The 27,348-nt window shown below is 58.9% G+C and overlaps 5 protein-coding genes across 7 annotated transcripts; 2 read left to right on the top strand and 3 right to left on the bottom strand.

Annotated features, from left to right (window-relative positions):
- Positions 1-911: 911 nt before the first annotated feature.
- ZNF593 (zinc finger protein 593) lies at positions 912-2,805 on the bottom strand. The gene is made up of 3 exons (XM_082777467.1): positions 2,576-2,805; positions 1,488-1,550; positions 912-1,357 (listed from the first exon to the last, which is right to left on the bottom strand). Exons 1-3 carry the CDS (start codon positions 2,770-2,772, stop codon positions 1,216-1,218), a joined length of 402 nt encoding a protein of 133 aa, XP_082633593.1. The 5' UTR covers positions 2,773-2,805; the 3' UTR covers positions 912-1,215.
- Positions 2,806-4,045: 1,240 nt separating this feature from the next.
- LOC309886561 (uncharacterized protein C1orf232) lies at positions 4,046-4,902 on the top strand (the record flags this gene model as incomplete). Its single annotated transcript, XM_082777548.1, has 4 exons — positions 4,046-4,105; positions 4,187-4,273; positions 4,362-4,447; positions 4,635-4,902. The coding sequence occupies 4 exons, from the start codon at positions 4,046-4,048 to the stop codon at positions 4,900-4,902; spliced, it is 501 nt and encodes a 166-aa protein (XP_082633674.1).
- Positions 4,903-5,138: 236 nt separating this feature from the next.
- Positions 5,139-8,272, bottom strand: FAM110D (family with sequence similarity 110 member D). Its single transcript, XM_082777455.1, has 2 exons — positions 7,763-8,272; positions 5,139-6,644 (listed from the first exon to the last, which is right to left on the bottom strand). Exon 2 carries the CDS (start codon positions 6,564-6,566, stop codon positions 5,520-5,522), a length of 1,047 nt encoding a protein of 348 aa, XP_082633581.1. The 5' UTR covers positions 6,567-6,644; positions 7,763-8,272; the 3' UTR covers positions 5,139-5,519.
- Positions 8,273-10,177: 1,905 nt separating this feature from the next.
- Positions 10,178-21,546, bottom strand: PDIK1L (PDLIM1 interacting kinase 1 like). 2 transcript variants are annotated; one of them, XM_082777459.1, is made up of 3 exons: positions 21,506-21,546; positions 19,638-19,939; positions 10,178-17,002 (listed from the first exon to the last, which is right to left on the bottom strand). In XM_082777459.1, exons 2-3 carry the CDS (start codon positions 19,920-19,922, stop codon positions 16,262-16,264), a joined length of 1,026 nt encoding a protein of 341 aa, XP_082633585.1. In that variant the 5' UTR covers positions 19,923-19,939; positions 21,506-21,546; the 3' UTR covers positions 10,178-16,261. The 2 variants fall into 2 exon arrangements, with proteins under 2 accessions (XP_082633585.1, XP_082633584.1); XM_082777458.1 differs by having other exon boundaries at positions 19,638-21,019; positions 21,506-21,533.
- A 2,128-nt stretch (positions 21,547-23,674) lies between these two features.
- On the top strand, positions 23,675-27,025 carry TRIM63 (tripartite motif containing 63). 2 transcript variants are annotated; one of them, XM_082777453.1, is made up of 9 exons: positions 23,675-23,877; positions 23,980-24,146; positions 25,152-25,320; positions 25,618-25,713; positions 25,841-26,074; positions 26,203-26,225; positions 26,367-26,491; positions 26,586-26,663; positions 26,773-27,025. In XM_082777453.1, the coding sequence occupies exons 1-9, from the start codon at positions 23,719-23,721 to the stop codon at positions 26,811-26,813; spliced, it is 1,092 nt and encodes a 363-aa protein (XP_082633579.1). In that variant the 5' UTR covers positions 23,675-23,718; the 3' UTR covers positions 26,814-27,025. The 2 variants fall into 2 exon arrangements, with proteins under 2 accessions (XP_082633579.1, XP_082633580.1); XM_082777454.1 differs by having other exon boundaries at positions 23,676-23,877; positions 26,803-27,025.
- Positions 27,026-27,348: the final 323 nt, after the last annotated feature.

Below are 27,348 nucleotides of genomic sequence, written 5' to 3'. Positions count from 1 at the left end.
CTGTCCCGGCTTTGGGAAACGGATAAATCGACTCCAGACCCTAAAAGGACGCAGCCAACAGGGTCCAGGGCCTCCAGCACAGCCCCGGGACTCGTTGCCGTGATGTCGAGTCCCCAGCAGGCAGCAGGATGAGGCCATGAGACTGGAGGCTGAGCAGACGGACAGACCCCGCTGTTAGAGGGGTTTGGGGTCCCTCGCACCCTGCTCGCTGACCCTACAAGCAGCACGGGGACGCGCCGTGCCTGCTGCCAGCCCTGCTGGAGGAAAGGAGGTCAGCGCTGAGCGGCGTTAGGTAACCCGGCAGGGAGGGCTGGGGCCAGGATCAGCCTCCTGAACCCACGGGATATAGGGCCAGCTCCTGCGGGGGCCTCGAGGCGAAGAGCAGGGGGCAGCTCCGGGACCAGCAGCCGCAGCTTTCCCCTTCCCCACACCCACCGACCCCACAGAGAGCCGGGCAGGGAGCTGCTGCCTGCAGCTGCCCTGATCCCCCCAGGCAGGGGGAGGACAAATCCGGGCAGCTTGCATGGAAATAAATCTTTTCCCTCCCTGCAGAGCCGTGTGGTGTTGTCGTGCTGCCTCCAGCTGCTCGGCTCAGCCCGCCCTGTGGGAACCCGCAGCGGTGACACCGGGGCCACGTCACCCCCGGGATGGGGATGCAGCGAGGGGGATGAATCGTGCCATACGCACAGCCCCAGCCCTCTGGGAGCATGAAATCACCCCCGTGCAGTGAGTTTTAAGGCACTGAAACTCAGTGGTGGTGTTTCCAGAAGCCCCAAACCTGCTGGGGAGGACACCAGCTCACCCCCACCCCACAAAAAGCTGCTTACTATGAACCCGAGCGCTCGACGGAGGCTTCATTCACACGCAGCTCCCCCCATGCCAAAAATCAGACGCTCACAAACAGCTCTCAACACCAGCCCGGTGGGTGACACATTTTAATGGGTGACTAACGGGGGTCTCTGACCCACGGAGAGCCCTAAAACCGCCCCAAAAGCCAAGAGAGGAGCGCACAGGGTTTGCAGCAAGGAGCTGCCTGTCCTGTCCCCACAACGGGGACACGCGGGGGCACGCGGGGTCTCATTGGCTCCTTCTCCTCGTTAGCGCCCGGCGAGGAGGAGCGCTGTGCCCGTCCCGGAGCGTGGCTTTGTCATGGGGTTGGGGACAAAGAGGTCCTTTCAGCGGCACCTGCGACGGGAGCAGCCCGGCCCCGGGGGCTCAGCCGGACGCCTCCATCTCGAGCACTTCGTCCAGCGGCTGGGTCTGCACCTGGACCTTCTTCGGGGGGATGTAGGAGCCCATCCCCGCCGCGCGCTCGGCCTCCTCCTGCGTGTAGGGCTCCTCGCTCAGCTGCTTCAGCCTGCAGGTGAGCAGAGAGGTGCTGGGACCGTCCACGGTGCCCTAAAGGACGGTGAATCCCCACCGCAGCCCCCTCGGGGATCGGCCCTTAGGGTTTTTTGGGGGGCTCAGGACCTTCCCCCCCTCCTTACCTCTTCTTGTGCACCTTGGACCTGAAGTGCTCCTTCATGCTGGTCAGGTCCACGAAGTAGCGGCTGGGGGCAGAGAGGGGATGGGGTCAGGGGGGGATTTGGGGTCCCCGCACCTCCAGAACCAACTCCCCAGGGATTAGGATCCCCCCCCCCCCCATGTAGGATAAACCCCAAGGAGTCAGAACCCCCCCCCAGGCCAGCCCAGGATCCCCAGATCTGTTGCCCCCTGGGTCCTGTCACCCCCCCAAAACCTGTCAGCATCTTCCTGGATGTGTCACCACCCCCAAAACCTATAATCTCGCCCCCCAAAGCCTGTTGCCCCCCCCAGACCTGTCACCTCCCCCAAAACCCTGTCTCCCCCTCCAAAACCTGTCATCCCCCCAGTCCTGTCACACCCCCCACAACCTGTCACCGCCCTCCCAGACCTGTCACTCCCCCAAAATCCTGTCTGCCCCCCCATACCTGCTGCCCCTCTCACAAACCTGTGCCCCCCCAAAACCTGCTGTCACCCCCCCTCCCAGCTCTGTCACCCCCCCAAAAACCTGGTGTCCCACCCTAAAACCTGCTGCCCTCCCCCAAAACCTGTCACCCCCACAAAACCTGCTGCCCTCCCCAAAACCCTGTCGCCCCCCCCGAAGCCTACTGCCCCCCCAAAACCTGTCACCACCCTCCCAGACCTGTTGCCCCCCAAAAACCTGTAACCCCCCCAAAACCTGCCGCCCCCTGGGTCCTGTCACCCCCCGTGTCCTGCTGCCCCCCCCAAACCTGCTGTCACCCCCCAAAACCTGGTGTCCCACCCCAAAACCTTCTGCCCCCCCAAAACCCATCACCCCCCTCCCAGATCTGTCGCCCCCCAAAACCCTGTCACCCCCCCCCCAAAACCTGTCGCCCCCCCCAAAACCCTATGGCCCCCCCAAAACCTGTCACCACCCTCCCAGACCTGTCACCCCCCCCAAACCTGTCACCCCCTGGGTCCTGTCTCCCCCCCTCTGCTCCTGTCACCCCCCCAAAACCCTCTCGCCCCCCCAGACCCGTGCCTCCCCCCCAAAACCTCCTGCCCCCCCCCCATTCTCGCCCCGTTCCCGTACGCGCAGTGCAGGCAGTAGAACTGCGCGCAGCCCGGCAGGTCGGGGTCCGGCTCCTGGCGCAGCAGCCGCTCGGCCCGACCGGGCCTCAGGTCCGCGTGGATCTCGTCCAGGTCCCGGCGGCGCCGCTTGGTCTTGGCCCGGCGCCCCTCGGAGCGGGCCCGGTGCGCGCCCGTGCGGCGGCTGCTGCGCGGAGCCATGGCCGCGGCGTGAGGCCGCGGGGACGCACTGCGCAGGCGCAGGAGGGCGGAGCCACGCCCCTCTGGTTTAGCCACGCCTCCTTTCGCGCGTGGACACGCCCGCGAGGGGATAGGCTCCGCCCCCTGGTCCGTGCTGGAGGGGGCAGCGCCTCCCCCCCTTGTGTCACCCCCCCCGTGTCAGCTCTCGGGGTCACCCGTCAGTGTGACCCCCATAGCAGCACCCCGCTCAGTGTCACCCCCCCGTGTCACCCCCTGGTGTCACCCCCTTGTGTCACCCCCCTGGTGTCACCCCCCCCATGTCACCTTTCAGTGTGTCCCCCACCCCCCAGTGTCAACCCCCCCCCGGTGTCACCCTCCCAGTGTCACCCCCCCACATTGACCCCCCCCGCAGCATCCCCCCACCGTGTCACCCCCCCAGTGTCACCTCTTATGTGTTCCCCCACAGGTGTCACCTCCCCAGTATCCCCCCCCCAGCATCCCCCTCTGGTGTCACCCCCCGCTGTCACCCCCCCATGTCACCCTTCAATGTCCCCCCCTCCCAGTGTCACCCCCCATTGTCCCCCTCTGGCGTCAGCCCCCTCTGTCACCCCCCCAGTGCCACCTCTTGATGTCACCCTCCCAGTGTCACCTCCCCTGTGCTCCCCCCCCAATGCCACCCCCAAATGTCACCCCTCCGGTGTCACCCCCCCATGTCACCCCCCCCATGTCACCCTTCAGTGTGTCCCCCACTGCACAATGTCACCCCCCCCCCGGTGTCACCCCCCAGCCCTGCCCATCCCCACACCCCCCCGAGCACATCCCTGCCTCCCCACGGCTGCCCCCCCCCCGTCCTGCCCCCAGGGTCCCAAGCTCAGTCCCAGTGTCCCCCCAGTGCCCCCCAGTGCCCCCAGTGCCCCCCCAGTGCCCCAAGGCCACCGATCACATTTCCTCCTGGCCGATCAGTTACACACTGGGGACATGGGGAGGGGGGGGAGGACAGCAGTGACCCCAACACCAGCCCCCCCATGCTCTCCGTGCACCCCCATTACCCCCCCCTTGGGGTGAGGGTCACCGGGGACCGAGGCGGGGGGGGGGGGCTTTGGGGTGCCTGTAGCAGCCGCCCCCGCTGTGCCCCCAGCTCGGGCTCAGGTTCCCCTTTGTGCATCGGGCCCTAAAACTTTAATGAGGACACCGGATCGGTGGGTGGCACCGGGGGGGGGCCCCCCACACCCCCCACACCCCCCCCCCGTCCTGCTCCCCGGCACCCATCGGCTCCGTCCCGCGGCCCCTTGCCATGACCCAGGGTTTTTGGGGGCTCTACAAGGCCAGGGTGCTGCAGGCCCTGGGCGAGGAGGTAATTTGGGGGGGGGGGGCGCACGGGCAGGCAGAGCCCCCCGGCCACCCCCTGCCTTCACCGGGGGGGGTTTGGTTACAGGGAGACCCCCCCGAGCTGATGGAGGCGGCTGAGCCCCCCGTGCCGGCTGAGGAGGGTCCCGGCCCCGTGGCGCAGCTGGCGAGGAAGGTGAGGATGAGGAGAGGCAACGGGGTTGAAGGGGGGGGTGTGGGGCTGCTGTGGGACCCCCCCCCAAAAAAAAATGCTCGATCCCCAGGTGCAGGGGGTGGGCGCCAGGGGCTGGCGGAGCCTCTCGGCCCTCTTCGCCCGCGAGGACGAGCACCGGCTGCTCAGCCCCGACCAGTAAGTGGTGGCTCGGTGAGGGGGGGGCCCCAAAAACACCACCCCCCCCCCCAAGGGCTCCATACCCCCAATATCACCCCCACCCCGTCACCTGGGGGGGCTCGGACACCCCCTGGTGTATTGGGGACGGGGTGGGTTGGGTGAGAAGGGCCCCGCGGTGACGCCCCCCACCCCATTCTCCCCCCAGCCCGCTGGCTGCTTCGCCAGCAGAGCCGCCCCCCGCCCCGAAACCCCCCGGTTTTTGGGATCTTTTGGCTACCAAGTGGCAGCAGGCGGCGGCCCCCGAGCCGGAGGAGCCCCCGATAACGACGGAGCCGGGGGACAGCCCCGGGGAGCCCCCGGGGGACGAGGGCCCCGACGACCTGCGGGAGCCGGAGGAAGGGGCCTTCAGGTGGGGCTTCCTGGCCTGCAAGCTGGCTGAGATCCGAAATAAAAACGCCCCCAAGGGCAACTAGAGGAGCAAGAGGAGGCTAAAGACCCCAAAGTGCCTTTTCCCGGAGTGTTTGTGGTGCTTTCTTTGCCTTCGTGCCACCCCCCCCCAGCAGCCCGGTCATCGTGTCCCCAGGGCCTCAGAGCTGCCCCAGATCCTCTGGAGGGATTTGGGGGGCACCACCCCAAGCCCCAAAGCATCGCCCCCGAGTTCTGTTGGCAGAAACCACACACAGACAGGCTAAAAAAAAATAATACAGGTTTATTGAGCCCTCCTCCCGGCCCGACAGCCCCTTTTCTGGCAAGGACGGCGTTGAGGAGGGGGCTCGGGCTGTGCCCCCCACCCCACCCCACATCCAGGAACAGTGAGGACCGAGAGGAGGGGACCCAGCGGTGGACAGCAGCCTGCGGACCCCTGGGTTTGGGGCTGAACTCACCCAGGGGAGCCCCTGGGACACCCCCCACCCTCAGCCCTGCATCCACACCCCAAAATCCATCCCCCAAGGGGCAGCCCCGGTGTCCCTGCCGGCCAGCAGCAGCCCCACGGTGCTGGGGCCGAGGACACCCGCGGGGTGCTGGCCTCCTCCAGCCCGGGCAAGGGGCCGCGTCCTGCCTCCCCGACCCCCTTGGGGGGCTCCTGGTTTCACACCGTGGACTCCTTGGCGGCCGCCCAGGCTCGCTGGCAGCCGTAGAGCCACTTGATGACGCGGGCATTGCGCTCCACCACCGACACGGCGGAGCAGAGCCGGGCGTCCTGCTCCTCCTCACCCGGCCCCGCGTCCTCCCCGCTGCCCCCCGAGGCCTGGCTGGGCTCCCACTCGCAGGAACCGGGGAATTTGGCCGAGGAGGCGTTGTCCCAGCCTGCCGGCACGAAGCGCTCCTGCCCCAGCCCCTCCACCAGCGCCCGGTCCAGCCCGCAGTAGTTGAAGAAGCGCTCCTGCTCCGACAGCGGCAGCGACAGGCGCAGCCCCAGCGTTGGCTTTGTAGGGCCGGGGGACGAAGCGGGGGTCTGGGCCGGGCTGGGGGCTTCGGGGGGCTGCGCCACGGGGCTGCCGGGCAGCTGGAAGCTGTTACTGCCACTGCTGCTGCTTCTGCTGGCGGCGGTGCCCGGCGTCCTCGGCTCCTCTCGCTCCGTGGGCACCCACAGCATGGGGCTCTCGGCGGCTGCGGGGAGCCCTCGGGCTGGGGGGGAGCCGGGGGGCTTGTCCCTGAGCGGCCCCTGGAAGAGGCGCCTGACCAGCCCGTAGCCCTTGTTCTCCTTGTTGGTGACCGGGCAGTCCCGTTTCTGCCGGTAAATGATGAGCGAGTCGGGCCTCAGCAGGCGCTTGCCGCTGCCTCCCCTCCGCAGCACGGGGGATTGGGGGCACGGCGGCTTGCGGGGGCCGTCGCGGCTCAGCTCCGAGCCCTGGCAGAGCTCGTGGCAATGCTGGAGGGCGAGCAGGCGCCGGCCGCGGGGGGAGAAGCGAGGCGAGCAGCCCCGCAGCGCCGGCTCCTGCCGGCTGTTGATGACCTGCTGCGATTTGACGTATTTGGCTTTGTCGGCCTCCAGCCGCTCCACGGCGCTGGGCGTGCGGCCCCCGCTGCCCCCCGCCACCTGCTCCCGCAGGTATTCGGGGCCCCGGTTCAGCAGGCGCAGGGGGGAGACGCCGGGGGAGCACGGTGCTCGGGGGGAGCTGCCCAGGGGGACCATCGCCTGGTGGCCCCCAGCCGGCTCCGGGTGGGACGGGGACCCCAAAAGGCTGCTGGGCTCCCGGATTCAGCTACGGCCCTGGGGGGAGAGAGGAGAGACGGGGTTAGGGCCACGGATGGGGTCGGCACCACCGGCAGAAGGACCGAGAGCGAAGAGGGGACCGGGGCTGTCCCCTGCCCCGCGAGCCGCTGCAGGAACAATCACGGGCAGGAAGAGCGAAGCGCCGAGCATCCGCCGGCTTCACCCAGCTCCCAAGAGCGGCTTCAAACAGGAAAAAATACCGCAGCCACCGCCTTATCTTTATGAGCCCAGGGACAGCAGAACAAAGACAGCGCGGGGAAGCCGGCGAGCGGCCCTGGCCCTACCTCCCAGCCTGCCGGCAGCGGGGCCGCGTTGGCCGGGGCCGTTTTGGCCAGCGGGGTTTCCGTGTGCCGTGCGGGCATCGCGGCTCCCCGCGGCGCTGGCCTGGGCTGGGTCCTGGCCCCGTTTCCCTTTTCGGGAAGGAAAACAAAAGAGTTCGGGGCAGGTTTATTTTAAGCGGAGGCTGCTTGCGGCAGACGGTCGGCAGCGGGGGCAGTGGGGTCAGCCCGGCCTCCCCGGTCCCTCCGCAGCACGGGGATCCCAAGCGCTGGGATGAAAGATCCTCTGAGCCTCTCCTACCTCCGTTTGTGGGGTTCAAGGAGCAGAGGGCTTCTGTGAGCCCTGCGGGCACGGCTCCTGCTCAGCTTTACCCAAGCATCAGCAGAGGATGGGGATGGTTTGGAGGCAGCAGTGCGGGGCCAGGGCCATAAATCGGGCGGTGGAGGTGGGGCCTGGCCGGGGGCTGTAAATGCCCGAAGCAGATGGTGGCCCTCAGCAGAAACCCAAATGGCCGTGAGGAGCCCGCTGTGGGGATGTGGTGAGGACGGGCAGAACGCGGCTAACAGAGAGCAAAGAGCCGGGAGCCCTCGGCCCCGACACGCAGCCCCACAGCAACCCCATGTTACAGCCGGGTAAACTGAGGCACAGAACCGTCCTGCTGCAAAATCCCAAAACTCCCCGGGTTTCGGGCAGAGCTCTGGGGCGGTTCAAGGGACGCTGCCCCCACATGTGGTCCCGTCACCCTTCACGGGGCACAGGGTGCCAGCGTCCCCATACCCCCAGCCCCATACCCAGCAGCAGGGGCAGCAGAGGATGCAGAGGATGCTCTCGCTCACCTGGGCCCTCGCAGGGGTCAGGGGTGGCTCCGTCGGTCTCCGCTGCTCCTGTCCCCGCAGCCGCCAGCAGCAAACTGAGCCCAGAGCCGCAGGAGCCTCATATAGAGGGGGAGGAAGAGCCACCCCATTAACCCCTCCCGGCCCAGCCCCGTCAGCACGGCCGCCACGTGCCAGCACCCTGCTGGCTTTGGGGTCCCCGTTCCCACAGCCTGAGCACCCCAAAGCCCCACACAGCCGGCATTAACCCCTCTCCTCCTGCAGCCCCAGCTCCTCTCCCAGCCCTTTTTGCCTCCCTATGGGAGCGTGGCCGGGATCCTGATTTAGGGACGGGCTCCCCACCACGCTCTGCCCCTCGGGGGCTGGTAGCAGCAACCTCTGCCTCCTTTTCGGAGGGGACCACTCTGTCCACCCCTCAAACCCTTTGAATGAGGAGCAGGAGGGTGGAAGCTCACCCACCGCATCGGCTTTTCCCCCCTCCACCTGCCCTGGAGATGCTGAGCCCGGCTCCAGAGCAGGAGCCCCCTGCGATCCCCCCTTCCCCAGTGTCCCCGCAGCAAGGAAAGGTCCCGGAGCCTCCTCGGTCGGTGGTGAAAGGGTCAAAGCCAGCTCGGAGCCAGGCAGGTTCCTGCCTCCTCTTCCCCCGGGAAGGGCTGTAAATTGCAGGAAGCCACAGGGACCGGAGCCAGCCCAGGGGGTTATTTTTACCTCTGCCCTCTCCCCTTCCCGGAGGGCTGAGCATCCCCCGGGCCCTACAGCCCACCCTAAATGGGACCCGGGCTCCCCAAAAGCTTGTGCTGAGGAGGCCAAACAACCCCAGGGACCTGCACCAGCTCCCTGCATCCTTCGGACATCCAGGAGGGAACCAAGAGGCTGTACCAGGGACAAAGCCACGAAATTTGGCACGGGACCTGCAGGTTCCCTTAAGGAGGGGGGACATGGCTGTAAGTCTGCCTGCCCCACACCAGTTCCTTCCCGCAGCACCAGTGTCACTGCTGGTGTCACTGCCAGTGCTGGGAACGGGGCTGGGTCAGGGCCAGCACCCCCAGGGATGGAAAAATCAAGCCCGAAGGTGAGGCTGGAGCAAAATCTGAGGCAGCAGGGCTCGCTGGGCTCTGCTGGCACAGGCAAAACCCCAGCAAAAACAAAATTAGGGACAGAGCTGGGGAGGAGGAACACCCCGAGCTGTGCTCCCAGCGGCACCCAGACGGCACGGGATGCTCCAGAGGAAAACGGGAAGGGGATGGGGACAAGAGGCTGAGAAACCCGTGCCAGGACTGGGATCTGCTCCCCACCCACCTCAGTTTTAACACCAAGCGACAGGACCGGCTGTTTCTCCAGACAGGTTTATTTTCCGAGCCGGAATTGAGGCGGCCCTGCTGGTAAAGGCGGCCGTGAGTAAGAGCGGCTCTGATTCCCTTTTTCTGTGGCGTGTCCCCGTGATGCACTTCCACCCAGCGCCTCCGCTTCCCCTGCCCTGGGAACAGGACGGACAGACAGACAGAAGGGGGGGGCACAGGCAGCAGGCACTTAGTGCTGAATTAAATTTACACGAGCCAAATTCCTGGGGGGAGGCAGAAGGGGGGGGGTTGAGGGGTTCTCCCCGGCATCAGGAGGCCCAGCAGCTCAAGCCCTGGGTGTGGGGGCTGTCACCTCAATTTCTAGGGAATGATTTCAGTGATTTCCCCAATTAATCAGCCTCTTGTAAAGGCACTGGGTGGCATTTCTTAGCCCCACGGACCCTTAAAGCTTCTCGTTATTTTAATTAAACCTGATTGTCTTACGGCTTCAGCACTGACTGGCCCATGATGACAGGAGGGTCGCAGTCACAGGTTTGGGTGCAGCTGTAGGATGCTTTCAGCCTGCGATGGGACAGAAGGTGGAGGAAGTCCCCAAAGGTCGAGCACCCAAGCACAGCTCCCCAGAAGGGCTCTGTGAGATCACCGGGGCCCTGCCACAGCCCCGAGGAGCAGCAGGAGCAGCCCCGAGGCTACGACAGCCACAGCAGGAGGAGGTCCGGGGCTGTCCGTGGCCAACTGACTGTGGGGAGGATGAGCTGATCTCCAGAGGGAAATTTGGTGTGGATAAGCTGAGCTCACAGCCCTGCTCCTCTAAAGCCTCCAAAGGCAGAGAAGGGCTCTCTGTATAGTCAAAATACAAAAATAAATTAAAATAAACCTATGGTGTATAATTAAACACCAGCCCCTTGTCCCACAGGTCTGCCTGGGGCACGGAGATGTGCAGGCAGGGCTGACCCCTCAGCACCGCTGGGCTTCCCAGGGAAGGTCCCAAAACACCCAGCACACACCAGGATATAACAGAAAATGAAAAATAACAACCCAGACTGCAAACAAATGGTAAATAAGGAGATCCACCCCTCTGGAGCTCAGCCTGCCCACGGGATGGAGGTCAGGGCTCGAGGTGAGGGCTCGAGGTGCCCTCAGTCACCTCTCCAGATGCGTTTCTCCTTTGCAAATCACTTCGCCACCGCTGGGACCAGGTGCAGACGTGGCTGAGGGAGCTGATAACATCGCCATCTGTTGCTACTTGCCAGTTCACTTTCCCAGCCCGCAGAAGCCCTTTCTGGGCTGAGGCCCATGTAAATACCAGAGGGGAGAGCAGCCCCAACGAGCTGGCAGGCTGAAGGCTGTATGGCCGCGAGCCAGAGGGCTGGAGATGCACCAACGTGTCTCTGGGACGGAGCAGGAGTGGAAGGCCTGCTATACGAGTTTAAAAATATCAAGGGCTCAAATGGGCATAAATAAATCTGAAACCAACACCTCGTCTAAGGCAGCCACCCACAAGTTCGTGCAAGTAGGAACTAGAGAGCGGTCGGGCGCAGGAGAGGACACGGAGCCTCACGCAGGTGTTCGTGCCCTGCTGGCGGGCAGGGCTCCAAACCAGGCTGCAGGGAGAGGCTGGCCTCGCTGTGTCTATGCCAGCCTGGGAAGCAAAAAAAAAAAGTCAGTATTTGGGCCATGGATGCAGGTTGAGAGAGGGAAGGTTACCACGATGGAGGGGTCTCCAAAATCCAAGTGGCTGGGCTGAATCCTCCACCTGCTGCGAAGGACCCATGGACATTTTTGTGTTGTTTTCATTTCAAACCCCAGAGCACTTCCAATTCTAACGCTGCTGCTCCCTTCACCCACTTCAAGAAATGCAAAGCACATCAGCCACGGCCTCTAGCACCCAAACCCAGCATACATCACCTGGTTAAAGCATTTGAAAGGAGTAGGATTTATGAGAGGCACCAAAGGGAGGTTGCCTTCCTCCTCCTCCTCCCCAGGCCTGTGGCAGCCACAGCCCCAATTCGCCACCTCCAAGCTCAGCCCACGGGGCCCAGATCCCTCAGGAACTGTTCCTGCTCCAGGCACCCAGATAATCTGGAAACTCATCTGGGAACAAAGGGACTCGAAGAGGAGAACATCACCTGGGCCCTGGCTCCTCTTGCAGCGAGGCACTGGGGCTGCTGGCTGATCTCTGGGGTCGCTCAGCTCCTCCGTGCCCCCAAATCTCACAGCTCTGGTGGTCAGAGGGGAGAAGCAGCAGCAGCTCAGGCTGGGATTTTGACCTCCCAACCTTCCCCAAACACAGTGCAGGCACCCCGGACAGCCTGTGACAGATCCCTCTTCCTCAACTGCGTGTAAGAATAGCCAGCACTTTGCATGAACCGCTCCTGAGCAAAAAGGAAACGAAACCCAGCCAGTGCTCAGCAGTTCCTGAGCTGCCAACAAACAACAATTTACGTTTAAAAACTTGTAACGAGCTCTCTGAGGGGCTCTGCTTCTGGGGCTCACAGCACAGGCTGCCAGTGAGGACTGAGAACACTTCACGATGGATCCCAGAGAGGATTTGGGTGACAGTGCAGCGAGGGGCAAAGCCCTGCAGCTTCTCCCCGTGCTGCCTGCAGTCCAGAGTCCACCCGAGTGCTCAGGCACTGCACGAAGGAGAGAGACGTTGCTTCAGAGCGAGGGCATCCTGCCAAGGGGCAGGCAGCTCTGCAGGGCCTTATCTCCACCACAACACAACGCTGGAGCTGCAGCGGGGGCTGCAGTTGGCTGGCACGAAGGACAGCGGTGTTTGAACGAGCACAGGGCACCAAACACAAACAGCAGCTCGCTACGGAGCGGGGAGCTCCCGGCCAAACCCTGCCTGAGGACTCTGCACTCTGCAAAACGAGCAAAATAAAGCAGGGGTTGGGTTATTTAACTGACACGCAGCTTTATTTAACTTCCAGGGTCTGTAACAGCGTTTCTTCAGAGATTTTAATTTCTGTTTTCCATGCGCTAGGCATATTTCAAGTGTGTAGGTTTGCTTTTCTCCATTTTATGGGGGAGGGATTTAGCTTGTGTCTGTATTTAAAGTCACCGGTCTTAGAGCTAACCAGAGGTGCAGCTCTCTCCTTTAATTAAGGTGCTGATCCTTTAAGGTGCTTATCCCTTAATGGGAAAGAAAACGTAAATCCCAAACCCTCTCTCTTTTGCAACGCCTGTGCTGACTTACAGATTTAACCACAGCTCCTGGCCAGGCGGGGACCTGCCTGGCTGCAGCACCAGGGAACACAGAACTCCAGGCGACGGTGCAAGCACAGCAACATCCACGAGGCTACTGGTGGGGTAAAAACAGGAGGACAGGATGATTTACAGCAGCTCCAGTTTGTGCTAGTCCCACTCCCAGCCTGCACAGCCCTTTGTTCTGGAGCATTTCTAATTAAAAGCATGCAAACGACCTCAGCCTCTTGTATCACGTATAAGGAATCGCATTTCCTCACCTTTATTTCTAAGGTTTCTCAGGGCAGGTGAGACCAGCGGGATGCCAGCACCTTGTGGTCTTCAGGACACCATTTACAGCTGGGTCAGCCCCAGCAGCCACCCGCACAGCCCTGGCACCAGCTCCCAACAAAACCAGGCTGGGTTAAACAGTCCAGACCCCAAACACAGGAGGAAAACGTGCCAGGGGACACTGCTACCAGCCCTCAGCTCCCTGCATGGGGTTTGCAGCGTGCTGGGGAGGGGAAGAACGGGGCTCACCCACCAAGGAACAGCTGGGGGTTCTCTGGGTGAGGGTTTCCTATTCCAGCCCCCATTCCCTGCAGGGTGAAGGCTTGCTTCAGAGGGAGGAGCAGCAGCAGCGCCCAGGAAAGCAGCAGCCTCTATTCACAGCCCCAAATCCAGTCACACCAGTAACAGGGCAGCCAGAGCCTGCCCGAGATTTCCATAGGGCCCAGGGTGGTACTCACTCTGCTTGTGGTAACAGCTCCAAGCACGCAGCGGCTGCAAGACTTCTTCTCTCTTTAATCCCATCTTATAAAAGGCAGCAGCACACCCAGCAGAGCAGCGCTTTGATTCTTAGGAGGCTCAGCAGAAGGCTCCACGTGGCCAGGGCTCATCTCAGCTGGCCCAGGAGCCAGCTGCTGGCACTTCCAGCAGGGCCGGGCTCCAACAAGTCCTCCAGCAGCACCTCACGTACCTGCCAGAGCCCCGCTACCCACACACGGAGCACAGCTCCTGGCCAGCCCAGCATCTTCTCCACCCTGAAGTCACCTCGAGTACTCCTACAGCTCACTAGGATCCTAGCAGAGCAAGGAAACCTTTCTGTCACCTGGCAGCTAGGTGACGTGGTGCTGACCGAAAGGAAAGCCATTTCTCAGGAGAGAGTTCAAAAGCGTCATCGAAATCCAGGTTTTATTTCAAAAAAAAAAGTCAGGAACTTAATAAATTACACAATCATCTCCCCCATTATAAATTCTGCACAAAATATATTTTACAATTTTTAAAGAAAGATTCGAAAAAAAACCTTTTCTGAGTGCCGAAGAGTATCTTGACTTTGTGTCACGCTGGTGAGTAGTTCTGTAGCTGCTACAACAGTTTGCTGTACCAAAGGTTCGAAAACAAAGACCTCAGACAACAAAAAAACAGAACACAAACCTCAGGGACTTCCATTCGATGAGCCAAGGAAACGCTCAGGGTCACCCAACAGCAAGGCTAAGCACCATGAGAGGGATTTCAGGTACCCCCACCCTTTAAAGTGGCAATCAGTGCAAACACATCCTTTGGGAGTCAAAAAACAAATTTTTTGTGCATTTGTTAGCACTCATTTCTGCACCGCAGGCAGGCAGCACGCTCAGTGCTCATCCTTTGAAGTGCTCGAGGAGAATCAAATGATTTGCAAAGCGCCTTACAGGTAAGGACTATTACTCTGGAGTAGATTCATACTGTGAGATTAACAGAGCTGAATTCTGAGCTGATTCTGCCGGGTGGGCAGGAGAGAGGAGGAAGTTGATGCATTTTTAGAAGTTTGCCATGAAATGTTGTCTACTGTTGTCCACCCTCAGCTTTACGCAGCCTCCCTGAATGACCGCGCTGGGATGTGAGTGCTGTGGAGGTGTTAGCACAGAGAGCAAGGGGTTTGCTTTCCTCCTAACAAGCTGCCTCCAGCTGCACCGAACCCAGTTAATAAGGGGAATGAGCAGACCTCCACTTCTAGAACATGGGAACAGAGCTCTCCTCATCACCCATCACTCAGAGAGGCTCCCAGTCTTCCTTTGCACACAAAGCTCCCTGCAGGGACGTCTGTGCAGGCAGGAGGCTGTACCCTCAGCACAATGCACTCACCTCCATCCCTGCCAGCTCAGGCATGAAGCGCTCTGCTGGCCCCAAACACCTCGGTGTTACATAGCACCACCCTCCCAAAGCCACTTCGGAAAGTTCAACCAGACCCTAAGTATTGTTTTACTTCAAGACAGTGAAAATTTGTCTGAGCATCACTGTTCAGTGATGCAAACCAAGAAGAATTAACCTCTAAGGACCCTGAGGTAACTGCTGCCACCAGGATCACGAGCAGCAGGCAAGACTCGCAGGTAAGAACTCCCTGCTGCAGTCTGTCAGGCCTCAGAGGTCTGGCAGAACCAGAAACCTTTGCTTTTCCCATCAATGTGTTGGTTTTGCTGCTTACTCACCCTGGGCAGAGTTCCAGTTTTCATGGCAGTTTTCAGGTAAGGTTTAAGAAAAAAAAAAATTAGATTGATTTTACTAAGAAAAAACAACCTTTGCTGCAGCTTTAATGGAAACTGCCGCTTTTTTTTTTTTTTTAAGACTACATTTTCAAAAGGTCAGATTGATGGGAAAGGTCATGCTCCCGCAGCCAAAAGAAAAAGGTCTTGTACCAGCACAAAGCAGCTTCTGTCTGGCCTGCAGTGTCAGGTAGTGGAAATGAAACATCTGAGCACGTGAATATGCTCCTGTGCAGTACGAGAGGGGATAAGCAGCCTTCCAGCTGCTCCAAAGCCTCCTATCCGACTGGCTGTGGCTTTAAATATTACTTTTTTGGATTTGTTTTCCTCCTCTTCAAGACTGGCCAAGGTTGCTGCACAAACCTGAGATGCCTTTCACTGATCACTCAGGGTTTTCTCCTGTATTTGGGGTGTTCAAGACAGCCACCCCTTTGTCTCCTCATCACTACCAGGTTACAGGCAGCACCAGAAAGGGAAACCACGACCAGTAGCAGATCCAATTCACAAGGAAACTGTGCCATAACCAGTATTTTGGAGAATTTTTAGAGAACTGCTTTATGCTGCTGGATTCCCTCATCAGGGATTTGCCTTTTCACATGTAAACTCTATTGGAACCACTCAGTTTGCTACCAGATTCTAGTTTAAAGGAGGGAGCACGTCGTGAAGCTGTAGATTAATGGATTAATAAAGTATTTGATTAGTAGGGGAAAGCAGAATTGAATGATTAATGAGCTAGCTGCCATGCCAGCACCTGATTGCATACACTTGTAATTTGACTCCCGCAGTGATGAGCTCATTAGGCTGGAAGTGCTAAACGCGACCACCTCAGCACTTTTAAAGCTGCTGATACCCTTGCATTGTATTTTGTCTACAAAGTCAAGTCTCAGACCCTATCTTTAACAAAAATAAATAATAAAGTTACCCAGGACTGGAGAAGAAGGGATGCTTCTCACCCGCCTTCCTCAGCCGGTTTCCTAGCAGACCCCAATCATTCAGACCCACAGCAAATAATTTAAGAGAAGTGCCATTTCTCCATGGAATGCAACAACACGCTTACAGGCACACGCTCCCAGTCACTCGTGGACATAAATATATACACAGAGTCACTTTACAAAGCCTGAGGATTTGCACTGCCAGCATGCAAACCTCTTCTCCCGTGAGAGTTCCTAATACTGACGTAGGAAACTGGAATGTAGGAAATACTCTGAGATATGGCTGGAAACCAACTCTCAGCCCTTAAGACATCCCACTGCCAACGTACACAAACGAACATGGTCACATCTCACACTCCGTATGACATCCTGGCAATATACACATCGACGCGGCGCTAACACAAGGGCCGACCCGCATTCGGATAGTTTATGAAACCCCAAAATTGTCAGAACTAAACCCGCAGGTTTGAGACCAGGCTCGTTTCTTTGACTGCCACCAAGTCGCGCCGTGGGTCAGGCCAGCAGCAGCTCTACCAGGAGACGGGGCTGCTCGGCGGGTCACGTCTCCCAGCTGCTGTCTTTAAAAGCTATGTTGACTAATCGCAGCTCCAGCTCGAAAGCATCGGGACGGTCCTGCGGGTTGGCAGCCAGCATCTCCTTAATCAGCTGCTTCATGCGAGCGTTCATGGATTTTTTCTTTACGGGGATGAGCAGCTCCATTTTAGGGTTCTCTAGAAGCGCCTCCCCAACAGGCACGATCGCTGTCCCCTGCTTGACGTAACTCCCCAGGAGTTCTTTCTTTGTTTCGGTGTCTATGAACGTGATTCTTTCTAGCATCGCCCAGATTATGATCCCCAGGGCGAAAATGTCTGCTTTGGCAGTGTAGTGTCCTTCCCAGACTTCGGGGGCCATATAGAAGTCAGTCCCACAGGCGGTCGATAGGAAACACTTATTTACATTGACTGGTTCCTCGGGGTTCTGGCCCGAAGCCGAACACACCTTGCTCAGCCCAAAATCGGCCACTTTCAGCGTGGGCTCCAAGTCACTAGCATCCATCCTGCTCTGGGATATCAGAATATTGTCGGGTTTGAGATCACGATGAATGATTTGGTTTTTGTGCAGGAAAGCCAGGGCGCTGCTGAGCTGAAGCATGAAACTGGTGTTGGTCTTGCGGTTCGGCTTTCGGGACAACAGGTACTCGTTCATATCCCCTCCATCACAGAAATCCATCACAAACCATAGGTAATAAGCGCTCCTGGGGTCAAAGACTATCTCCCCTTTTAACGAGGTCTCTACAAGCTGCAACAAGGAAGAGAAGCGTCATAACTACCTGACGAGCACCAGAATCTAAAGATATGATGGAAAAATAATGCGTGAGTTTTGGATCTTCCTCTTGGCAATCAAGAGAGTAAGATACTGTGACTGGTAAAAATAAAAGTGGATGCGAAGCTTATGATTTAAAAGAAAAAAAAAAATCACAAAGTATTTGACAGCCTCTTTATTTGTGTGTGCACGAAGCATATCAAGCTCTCCCTGCTGCCCAGAAACTGGAGCTAGACCCCGATAAGAGTATTTTGAGAGATACCAAGCGGCTGTTTCACTCCCATCTGTTCCAGCTGGGCAGCGTCCCACCCCTACGAAGCCTGTCCCACCCATTTTGCTAACAGCCTCGTGTACAAACACAGCTCCGAGTAACCCCTGCACAGCACCAGCGGGCTCTGTTTGTCCCCTGCAGCACCACGATAGGTTTTTAAAGCCTGCTCTCCATCCCTTACACGTGAATGCATCCTACAAAGTGTTGGTAAAGGATCTCATAGCTCAGGAGAACACTAACCTACGGGCACAACCAAACAGCTGCTGCAAGAAACACCTTCCTCACCACCACTACTCACCAGCTAGCTCCTAGGACACAAGCACTGAGTGACTCCAGCAGCTACTTCTAGGAGTAAGCCAGCAATCACTTCTGCTAACCCTGTTTACACAGCTACACATTTGCCCTTCCAGCTCCTCTGAGGCAGCTGTCAGACTTGCCATTATTTGTTAGGAGCAAACTGATGTTTACTAAACCAAATGCAGCTGCTACGGGCTGCCAGAAAATTAAGGTAGCTATTAATATTTAGAAAAAGGATTCTAAAATGTCTCGAAAAGCAGTGTTTTCCATTCAAGAGCAAAATTAGTAGCAAATTATAGCTATCTCTAATTACAAGCATGGCTAGTACTCAAACCAGACTTACTTAGGAATAACTCCATGTTAAAACTCAAAAACTGTATTCAGGGCTCCGTCTGTAGCAGGGAGATTGAGGAACCGCAGCACAGGAGCCTCCTCACCAGGAGCACACCAACACCCAGCTCCTCCCTCCACGTGGGCTCACAGAAGCAGGACTCGAATTTTGGCTCAGAGCATCGGGACAGCAAAACCCACCCCAGACCTGGCAGCACAGGGACACCGAGCCAGTCCCCAGGTCTCACTAAATCCATTTGGCCGAGCTGACACCCATTTAGGACCTGCCCCAGAGCACTGCAGGGGACACCGACACCCCCTGCCCACTGCAGGGGCCCAGCTCTGTAACATAATAGCACCTGGGGCAGGGAGAGGGGAGGGCACGCCGCAGGAGATCTGGGGTTCTCTATTTTAGCACATGCTATTATAAAGCCAGCCCGGCTCAGCCCTGCCCTTTGCCCTTCTCTGCTCTCTGGAGAGGAAAACAACCTGCAGCACTTGTGCCCCATGCACACACGAGCTCTACACCCTGCATTACCACCAGCAGAAACCAGTGCTGCAGGTGCCCTGGAAGCTCTCCCCCATCTCGCAGCTCCACCCTGCAGCCTTCCCCTCAAAACCCCCTTTTTTCAACTCCCCCTGTTCAGCTGTCTGCGAGTTTCGTGCCGTATCTCAGGGATCCACTACCAACTAGGCACTAAGGCACTGATTTCTCCTCTCTGAGCTGAGCAGCGTTATTTTACCCTAATCCCTTCGTGAAAGCCAGCCAGTAACAACAACTGAGCTATGGCAAGTTCACAAAGGCAAGAATCCTTTCTCAGGCTCGTACAGCACCCAGCACAACGGGATCTGGACAGCCGTGAAGTGCTGTCAAATGAATGTCCAGTAACAAAAGGCCCTGTGCCAGACATGCAAGAACAACAATAAAAACCAAAACGATAAAAGCCAACTATGGATAACACACGTAGCAGGCTACTACTGACTTTTTAAACCAAATAGACAAGTTTCTGACAGGGGTTGACTTAAAGTTTGGGGCAGATCCCTGACAAGGGAATGAATCAGATGAGATTTCAAGGTTCTCCCTTGAAATACACTTGAGTACTTCTTCCTGAAGCACGTGCCTTCAAACTCTAAGGCAACTCTGCTTTTAATAGCCACACAGGGGAAAAGCAATATTTATTCCTCTACTCCACTATTTACTGTACCTTTGCTTCTCTTTGAAGACATCAAGTTATTTACCGAAAAGAATTTTAAACAGCTCCATGTACTGCAGCAATTGCTTATTATTTAGGAAGCCAACACTTAAAATTCTTTAAGAAATCAGACAGCTACTTCCCCTCCAAGGACATCCGACATTAAGAAATTCTTCAGAGCTCTGTCTCAAGACACCAGTACGACTCGTTAACCCTGCAGCGGGACTTCCATCACCTCCCTGCACCTCCCCTGTATTTTTATCTGCAGTGTTTCCTCAAATTAGCAAAGCACATCCTGGAGTCTTTGAGAGTGGCATGGCTTCAAATTAAAAAGATACAGATGATTGTTCAATACATACGCTCTTTTGAAGACGTAAAGTAGTTCTTGGGTGTCATCAACATGGAAACACCCTCTCCTAACTAAGAATACCTCAAAAGGAGTCTTAGCTACCCATCTCCTTCCCTCCCAGCTGCACATCCATATTAAGCACTTCCACCCCGTTACCTCAGCTTCATGTACCTGTAAGTAAAGGGAGGAACTGGAGCCATGGGACATCTTCTGCACCATGCCATCTTTCTGCAAGATGCACTCCTCCAGATGAATGACGTTGGGATGCTGGCTCTTGATACTGCTAAGTGCCCAGAACTCACGCAGAGCTAGTTCCACGTTCTCTGGAGCATGGCACCGAATCTTTTTCACAGCGACCCGGGCAGAGGTCTTCCTGACGACTGCTTCGTACACCACACCATAACTGCCACGACCAACCTCCCGTATTAGATCGTACTTAGGCTGGCTACTCACCATCTTCAAGATCAAGGGTTCTGGGGAAGGGGGAAAAACCCACAGAACTATAACTTATGCACAAGAACTGAGCTGCATTTTCCCCCATATGGCGTGGCAATATGAGGTCTATCGATACCCCTCAATTAACAGGGCAGCACCTCTGGGCATCGCACAGAACATAACGCTGCGTTCAAGTGCTAGAATATTTCAGAAGTTATTCCGTAAACCTGGACCTCTTAAGGGCTAGCTAACAGCGCATCATTTTGGTGGGATTGTTAAGATTTAAAATACAGCTCAGTTTTCAGGAAGGCAACAATTCAAGCCTAGAATTGTACTGTGCTGAGACAGGATTATCACGTACTCTCCTACTCCTTTCTCTCAGTGTCCTTTGTGAGTGTCTACGTGAGTAACAGCACTCTACCATGCTCTCCATCCACGCCTGGGATAGCAGAGACGAGGTTCTAGTTCAAGCCTGTGGTTGAGGAGTAACAGATTTAAATAAAGCTGTCTTTCAAGACGATTGCATAGATAAATATTTCTGTTAGAATGTAATAATTTGTTTCCTCTGGTACTAAGACAAGAGGAGACTTCACAGACTTTTAACATTACTATGATGTTCCAAGAGGTCTCATCTGTATGAACTCTATTGTTACAAAAAAAGTGAAAGAGCAACTTATTACAGAAGCTTGTGCCCAGCACCTAACTTGCAGTTTTGCTCAACAGGATAAGGATTTCAGCAAAAACAAGTATATTGCTCTGTAAGGAAAACAAGACACACACAAAGAGGAAAAAAGACCCCAAACACTGCCACAGGTCTATGAGCCTCCCTGAGCACTTCCCTCGAGGATTACAAACCAAAACACACCAGCACCACCTCCATACAAACAGACCGAAATGGGACATTGCCTATAGACAGAAAAAAATCGTCTGGCCAAGTATCACTGGTCGAACAGAACGAAATGCAAGGAAAAAATATCACAGTTAGGGTGTCAGAAATGGCTTGCAAGAATGCCAGTGATAAGTGTAATTTGCTACGTCAGTAAACCAGGCAGTAAGGACCACATCAAAAGAGCCTGTTATTAGTAGGGATCTTTCAAGTATTTCCAGTGTTTTAGGTACTATTTTTTTGGAGGGAAAACAAAACAAACAAAGAAAAAAAAAAAAGAGAAAAAGAGAGAGAAAGACAGGTATCATCAGTCTCAGGGCAACACTACCGCGGACACCTCCAAGCTCTCCTCAAAGCCCTGCAGCCAGCGCTTGCAGGGAGCCAGGGCCGCTGCCACGGGGGGGGTTCAGGGCTCTGCGACCTCACCAGCGGCCAAAAACCTCCCCGGGGACACCCCCACGGTGCTCACCGAGCACAAAGCGCCCCAGCCCCGGGGCTGCCCACGGAGCGGCCCCGTCCCCCCGACCCCCAGCACCGGGGCCTGAAGGGAAGCGGCCCCGTAGGGCCCTGCCCGCCGCGCCGGTAGCCGAACCCTTCACGGCGGGGCTCCACGCACACACCTGAGGCGGAGACCGCCGCCTCCAAACCCACCCGGGGAGCCCCGAACCCCGCGGCCATTCCCCCTCTATGACAGAGGGGGACGCGGCCCCCGCGTTACCTCAGCGCTGCCGCGCTGCCGCCGCCCGGCCGCCATTATAGGGCCCGCCCCCGGCCGCCATCTTAGGGCCCGCCCCCTCGGCGGCCATCTTAGGGCCCGCCCCTCGCGCCGCCCCCGGCCGCCTCGGTCATTAATTAATCCGTCGTGTCATTAATTAACCCATCGCCCGGCGTTAATCAATAAATAACGGGGTCCCCCGCGCCTTTTGTGGCGCCCTAGCTGTGTGTGGAGCTGCTGGCTGGGGGTTGTCCCCCCTCTCTGTGCCCCGTTCTCCCCTATCTCTGTGGGTTTCCTATGGTTGGGGTCCCACAGCCCCCTTGAGGGTGTTGGGGTGCGGTGGGGCTGCTGCTTGTGGGGGTCCTGCGAGGAGCCCCTGGGGGCCCTTCGGGTGTGCTCCCATAGAGCAGAGCTCCCCCATCACTCCCTGGTTAATTGGTAACGAGCCCAGTGGTGATTAGTGCCCCACAGCCCTGCCTAAGCTGCCCCAAGCCAATTAGGGGCCAACGAGCCCCTTGTAGGGTTTGGAAGCTGATTAAGGCATTAAAACCCGTCCTCTGCCGTGAATCCCCTTAATCGAGTCCAGGAGCAATTAATTAATCAATGCCAGCCTTGGGCAGGGCCAGCTTTTGGATGTGGGCACGGGTGCATGTCCGGTGGCCAACCCCGCCGTGTGCCTGGCCAGCCCTGCTTCTAAGCACACACCTCCCTGGAAGAGCCCCAAGTGCCGAAACGGGGACAATTTTGCAAGATGTGCTTGGCCGGTGCCTGCACAGTCACTTGGTTGACATGTGAGCCTGTCCGGAAGGAGCACCCAAAACAGCCCTGAGGCTGCCCTGCCCCTGGAGGGGGGCTGGCTGCGGTGAAAACAGGGCCCCTTGCACCCATGTACCCCTGTACCTATGTGCACGAGTGTACCCGTGTGCCCCTACACCTCTGTGCACGAGTGTGCCCGTGTACCTGTGCACCCATGGGCACCTGCACCCTGTACCTGTGCATCCGTGTACCTACACACCCTGCATGCCCGCGCACCCATGTACACCCGTACCACACGGCCATGTGTCCTTGCACCCATATATTCAGGCACCCCTGTACCTGTGCACCCACACACCCCCAGCTACCCCTGAACCCCTAAACTCATGTCCCCACATACACAAACACCCGTGCACCCTGTACACAGGTACCCCTGCACCCCTGTGCTTGTCCAGCTGTGCACCCACACACCCCCAGCTACCCCTGACCCCCTAAACCCATGCACCTTTGAACCCAAGCACCTGTGCACCCTATACACAGGTACCCGTGCACCCCTGTACCCTGTGCACCCCTACACCCCTGCACCCCACACACATCCCTACAGCCTCCAGCAGTGCTGGCACTCGCAGCACCTCCTGCCCAGGGACTCTGTGGGCTGCAGAGCAGCCACCCCGTCCCACCCCGTCCCCTGTGACCCGCGGCCAAGGCGCTATAATTACCCGCTCTCCTCATGCAGCTGCTAATATTTACAGGTCTCCCTGTGCACCGGTGTTGGGGTTTGGAAGAACACCCTGTTTACCGCCGGGCAATGTGATCGGGGCCGCTCCCAGCTGGGGCAGCTCCGGAGGGTTTCGCGCTGCCGCTGTTCTCCTGCCGCGGTTTCTGGGTCAGGTTTTGCAAACAAGCACAGGGCACGGCAGGCCACATGCAGGTTGTGCCAGCACCGTGCTGCCGGCCTTGGGGAGCTCCCCATGGGCTGCCACATACATTTTGGGGTGCAGAGAAGCCCTGTGTGCAGAGGGGGCTGCACACACCGAGCACGGTGCTGCCATCCACCCAGAAAGCCCCCCACCCACCCTGTTTGTGCTCAGCACCCCAAAAGCGCTCACATTTTACGGGTACAAACACAGATGCTCCACACAAACCACTCTGCCAGCTCGGTGTTGCCCATTCCTCACCCTAAACCCCCCGTAGGACCGAGTCCCACCTTCTACCCCCCCACGGGGCCCCGCTGCCCCCCAGCACGGGCGGCCGGGCCACGCGGACAGCCTGTCCCCGGCTTGTTTACCGCCGGCCTTGCGCCCCGATTGTCACCGCCATGTGACAGGTGGCAGCGCCTCGCCGGACACCCGAGCCGCCCGGCAGATTTTTGGGCTCCACGTGACGCCGAGCGAGTGATAAAAAGCCGCGCGAGGGGCGCCGGCGGCAGAAGCGGGGGCTGCTCCGACGAGGTGCCGCGTAGGATGGATTTCCAGCCCAGCATCCTGCGGGATGGCAGCCCCATGGAGAGCCTGGAGAAGCAGCTGCTCTGCCCCATCTGCCTGGAGATGTTCAGCAAGCCCGTGGTGATCCTGCCCTGCCAGCACAACCTCTGCCGCAAGTGCGCCAACGACGTCTTCCAGGTGAGATGGGGACCCCCCCACCACCCCCAGACCCCCTCCCCTGCTCCGGGATGCTCTGCGGGGACACCTGAGGACCCCCCCGTTGTCCTTGTCCCCCTTCAGGCTGCCAACCCCTGCTGGCAGAGCCGGGGCAGCATCATCCCGGGGGGCCGGTTCCGATGCCCCTCGTGCCGCCACGAGGTGCTGCTGGACCGCCACGGCGTCTACGGGCTGCAGAGGAACCTGCTGGTGGAGAACATCATCGACATCTACAAGCAGGAGTGCTCCAGGTTGGTCCCACGGGGACACGGGGACAGCAGTGCCACAGAGCCCGGCATAGCATGTGGGAGGCGATTCTGCTGAAAATGGGGGGGCCGGCTTGGTGCTCCCCCACCATCTTCATCCCCAGAGCCACCTCCTCGTGCCCCAACCCAAATCTTCATCTCCTAACCCAAATCTCCATCTCCCAACCCAAATCTCCCATGCCGTTCGGGTCTGTGGTCTGGTGGCTCACTGGGGGCACTGGGACCCTGGGGGGGTGGCGGAGGAACAAGTCCTGCCCCCCCTCTGGCACTCTGCAGCTGAGGCTTTCAGTTGGAGATAAGGGGCGTGAGGGACAAATCCAGGCTCTGCTGGTGACAGCGGGGAGCTGATAAGGGACAGGGGGACAGTCAGGGGGGGACCCTGCTGGGTAAAGGCATCGCTCAGCAGCAGGGTTACAGCATGGGGGGGGGGGGGCAAGGAGGGGGGTGACGTCTTTTTGAGGGACCCAAACGCAGGGGCTCAGCTCCCCGGTCCCCTGCGCCACTGTCAATATTGTTCCAGTGCCATGGGGACGGGGACGGATGGCACGTGGCAGGTGGCTGCGGCCCCGGGGGGGGGGGGAATTGGCTAAAAAACCCCCACTGGTGACTCAACTGATGTCACCCTCCCTGGAGCCCCCGCTCTGGTCACACGTCGGGTGATAAGGACACATGCCAGCAGCGCTGCTCTAAAATTAGGCGCTTGTGCAGCATCCCTGGAGCGTGGCCCCCGACTGCTGCTGTGTCCAGTGCCAGACTGGTGCAAACTGGGGCTTACTGGGCTTGTAGAGGCACAAAGGCCAGGATCTGGCCTCTCGCAAGGGGACACGACTGTGGGGTGGCTCTGCAGCGTCGGTGGGGATGTCACTGCTGTGGGAACATCACCTCGATGGGGATGTCACCATGATGGGGACATCGGTGTGATGGGGACATCGGTGTGATGGGGACATCGGTGTGACAGGGACGTCACCACGGCTGCTCTGCTCTCTCCAGCAGGCCCCTGAAGAAGGGGGAGCACCCCATGTGCAAGGAGCACGAGGACGAGCGGATCAACATCTACTGCGTCACCTGCGAGGTCCCCACCTGCTCCATGTGCAAGGTCTTCGGGGCCCACAAGGACTGCGAAGTCGCCCCTCTGCAGAGCGTCTTCCAGGGCCAAAAGGTGCCACGGGGAGGGGGTTGGGGGGGACCTGGGGCCATGGGGGGGCATGGCAGGTTCCGGGCAATGTGCTGAGGGTGGCCACAAATAGCTCTGGGACGTGCTCATGGGGTATTAATAGCCATCAGGCTGACTTCAGCCAGGAGACAGCCCTAAATTTAGAGCTGTGGACACAGCGATGCCCCCCCCGGCTCCCAGCCCGTCCCCACGTCAGGATGGGGGACGGACCGTGACATCCCGGCGGTCCCTGTCCCTGGGGGATGGGGTTCAAGCTGCTTCTGTCCGTCTGTCCCTGCCCAGAGCGAGCTCAACAACTGCATCTCCATGCTGGTGGCGGGCAACGACCGGATCCAGACCATCATCTCCCAGCTGGAGGACTCCTGCCGCAGCACCGAGGTGAGGGACAGGGGAAAGGAGCCCCCCGAAACCCCGGCGTGCTGCGGGGAGCCAGAGTGAACAGAGGAGGCAACGGGGAGGGGACACGCAGGGGCTGGAGGGCCACGGCTGTCCCTTGTCCCCGCAGGAGAACAGCGAGGCGGCCAAGCGGGAGCTGTGCGCCCGTTTCGACGCCTTCGTGGCGCTGCTGGAGGAGAAGAAGACGGAGCTGCTGGGGCGCATCGGCCGCGAGCAGGAGGACAAGACGGGCTTCGTGCAGGGCCTCATCCACAAGTACAAGGAGCAGCTGGAGAAATCCAGCCGGCTGGTGGAGACGGCCATCCAGGCCATGGAGGAGACCGGGGAGGCCACCTTCCTCATGGTGAGACCCTACAGCCCCTTGGCGCCCGTGAGGTGCCAGGTCCCGGTGGCACGGGGACGTGCTGGTGGCACGGGGACATCCCAGGCGGTGCTGCTCTGACACCCTCACCTTTTTTCTTGCTCCCACAGAACGCCAAGCAGCTCATTAAAACGTAAGTGCCCAAACTGGAGACCTCGGTGCTCCCCAGCCCTGTCCCCGGGCCAGGATCTGGCAGCGGGGCGAGCACCGCGAGCCTGCCCGGGGGTGTCCCATGCTCGGGGGCTGTAGGATCAGGGCCGTGCTCTCCCCACAGGATCGTGGAGGCCTCGAAAGGCGGCAGGCTGGAGAAAATCGAGCAAGGCTACGAGAGCATGGACGCCTTCTCGGTGAGCCTGGACCACCTCGCCGACGCCGTCCGCGCCTTGGACTTCGAAGCAGGTAATAATCCAGCCCCAAAAAAAAACCACGGGAGCCAGCGGCCGGGGCCCCGCCGCAGCTGCCCCTCGCTGACATTTGGCCGCCCCTTTTGCAGATGAGGAGGATGAGGAGTTCTACGAGGAGGTGGAGGAAGAGACAGAAGGGGACTCAGCGCCCGGCAGGATGGTGACAGGTAAGGACGGCCACCTCCGTGCCGGCCTCATGGCGGAGCCCCCGCCACGAGCACCCCCACACAAAGGGGGGAACGGGGAGGATTTATTGGGGTTCCCATCCCTCCCCAGCACCCTCCCACCACCCTCTCCCTCCCGCAGCCCCCCAGTAGCCACGGTGGGCGCAGGATGTCCGGCGACGGGACCTGGGGACGCGCCGATGGGGGCTGGCTGCCCGGCGAGGCGACGGCTGCTCCAGCACAGGACACTTTTCTATACGGGTGCAAAGGATTATTCCGCACGTTTTATATGTTCCTTGTTTTGTATATAATTGTAACGGGGTTGAATTTTGTGTATTTTATAAAGAAAACCAGTGCTTTGGGCATTTTTTTCCTTCCTCTCGCCTCTCATTTTCGGTTCACAGGTCCTGGGATGGGCTCTGGGGATGAGGGAGGGTTTCCCAGGGCAGGTCCAGCTCCTAATTTTCACCTAATTGACACCTCCAGCAGTGCTGGCATCCCGTGCTGGCCGTGCTCCTGGAGGTTTTAAGGGGTCAGCACCGGGCCGGATTTATCCCCTGGCGATGGGGGCACACGGGGCCAGCGCTCACCGGGGTTTGGGAACATGGGGCGGGGGTGAGGGTGGTCCAGGCTGTGCCAGCCCCAAAATGGGGCCAGCCTGAGCTGCCAGCTGAGCTCACACAGCTGC

This window comes from Aythya marila (assembly GCF_965140915.1).
Source record: "Aythya marila genome assembly, chromosome: 22".
NCBI lineage: Eukaryota > Metazoa > Chordata > Aves > Anseriformes > Anatidae > Aythya > Aythya marila.
This window is presented reverse-complemented; position numbering and strand designations above follow the sequence as displayed.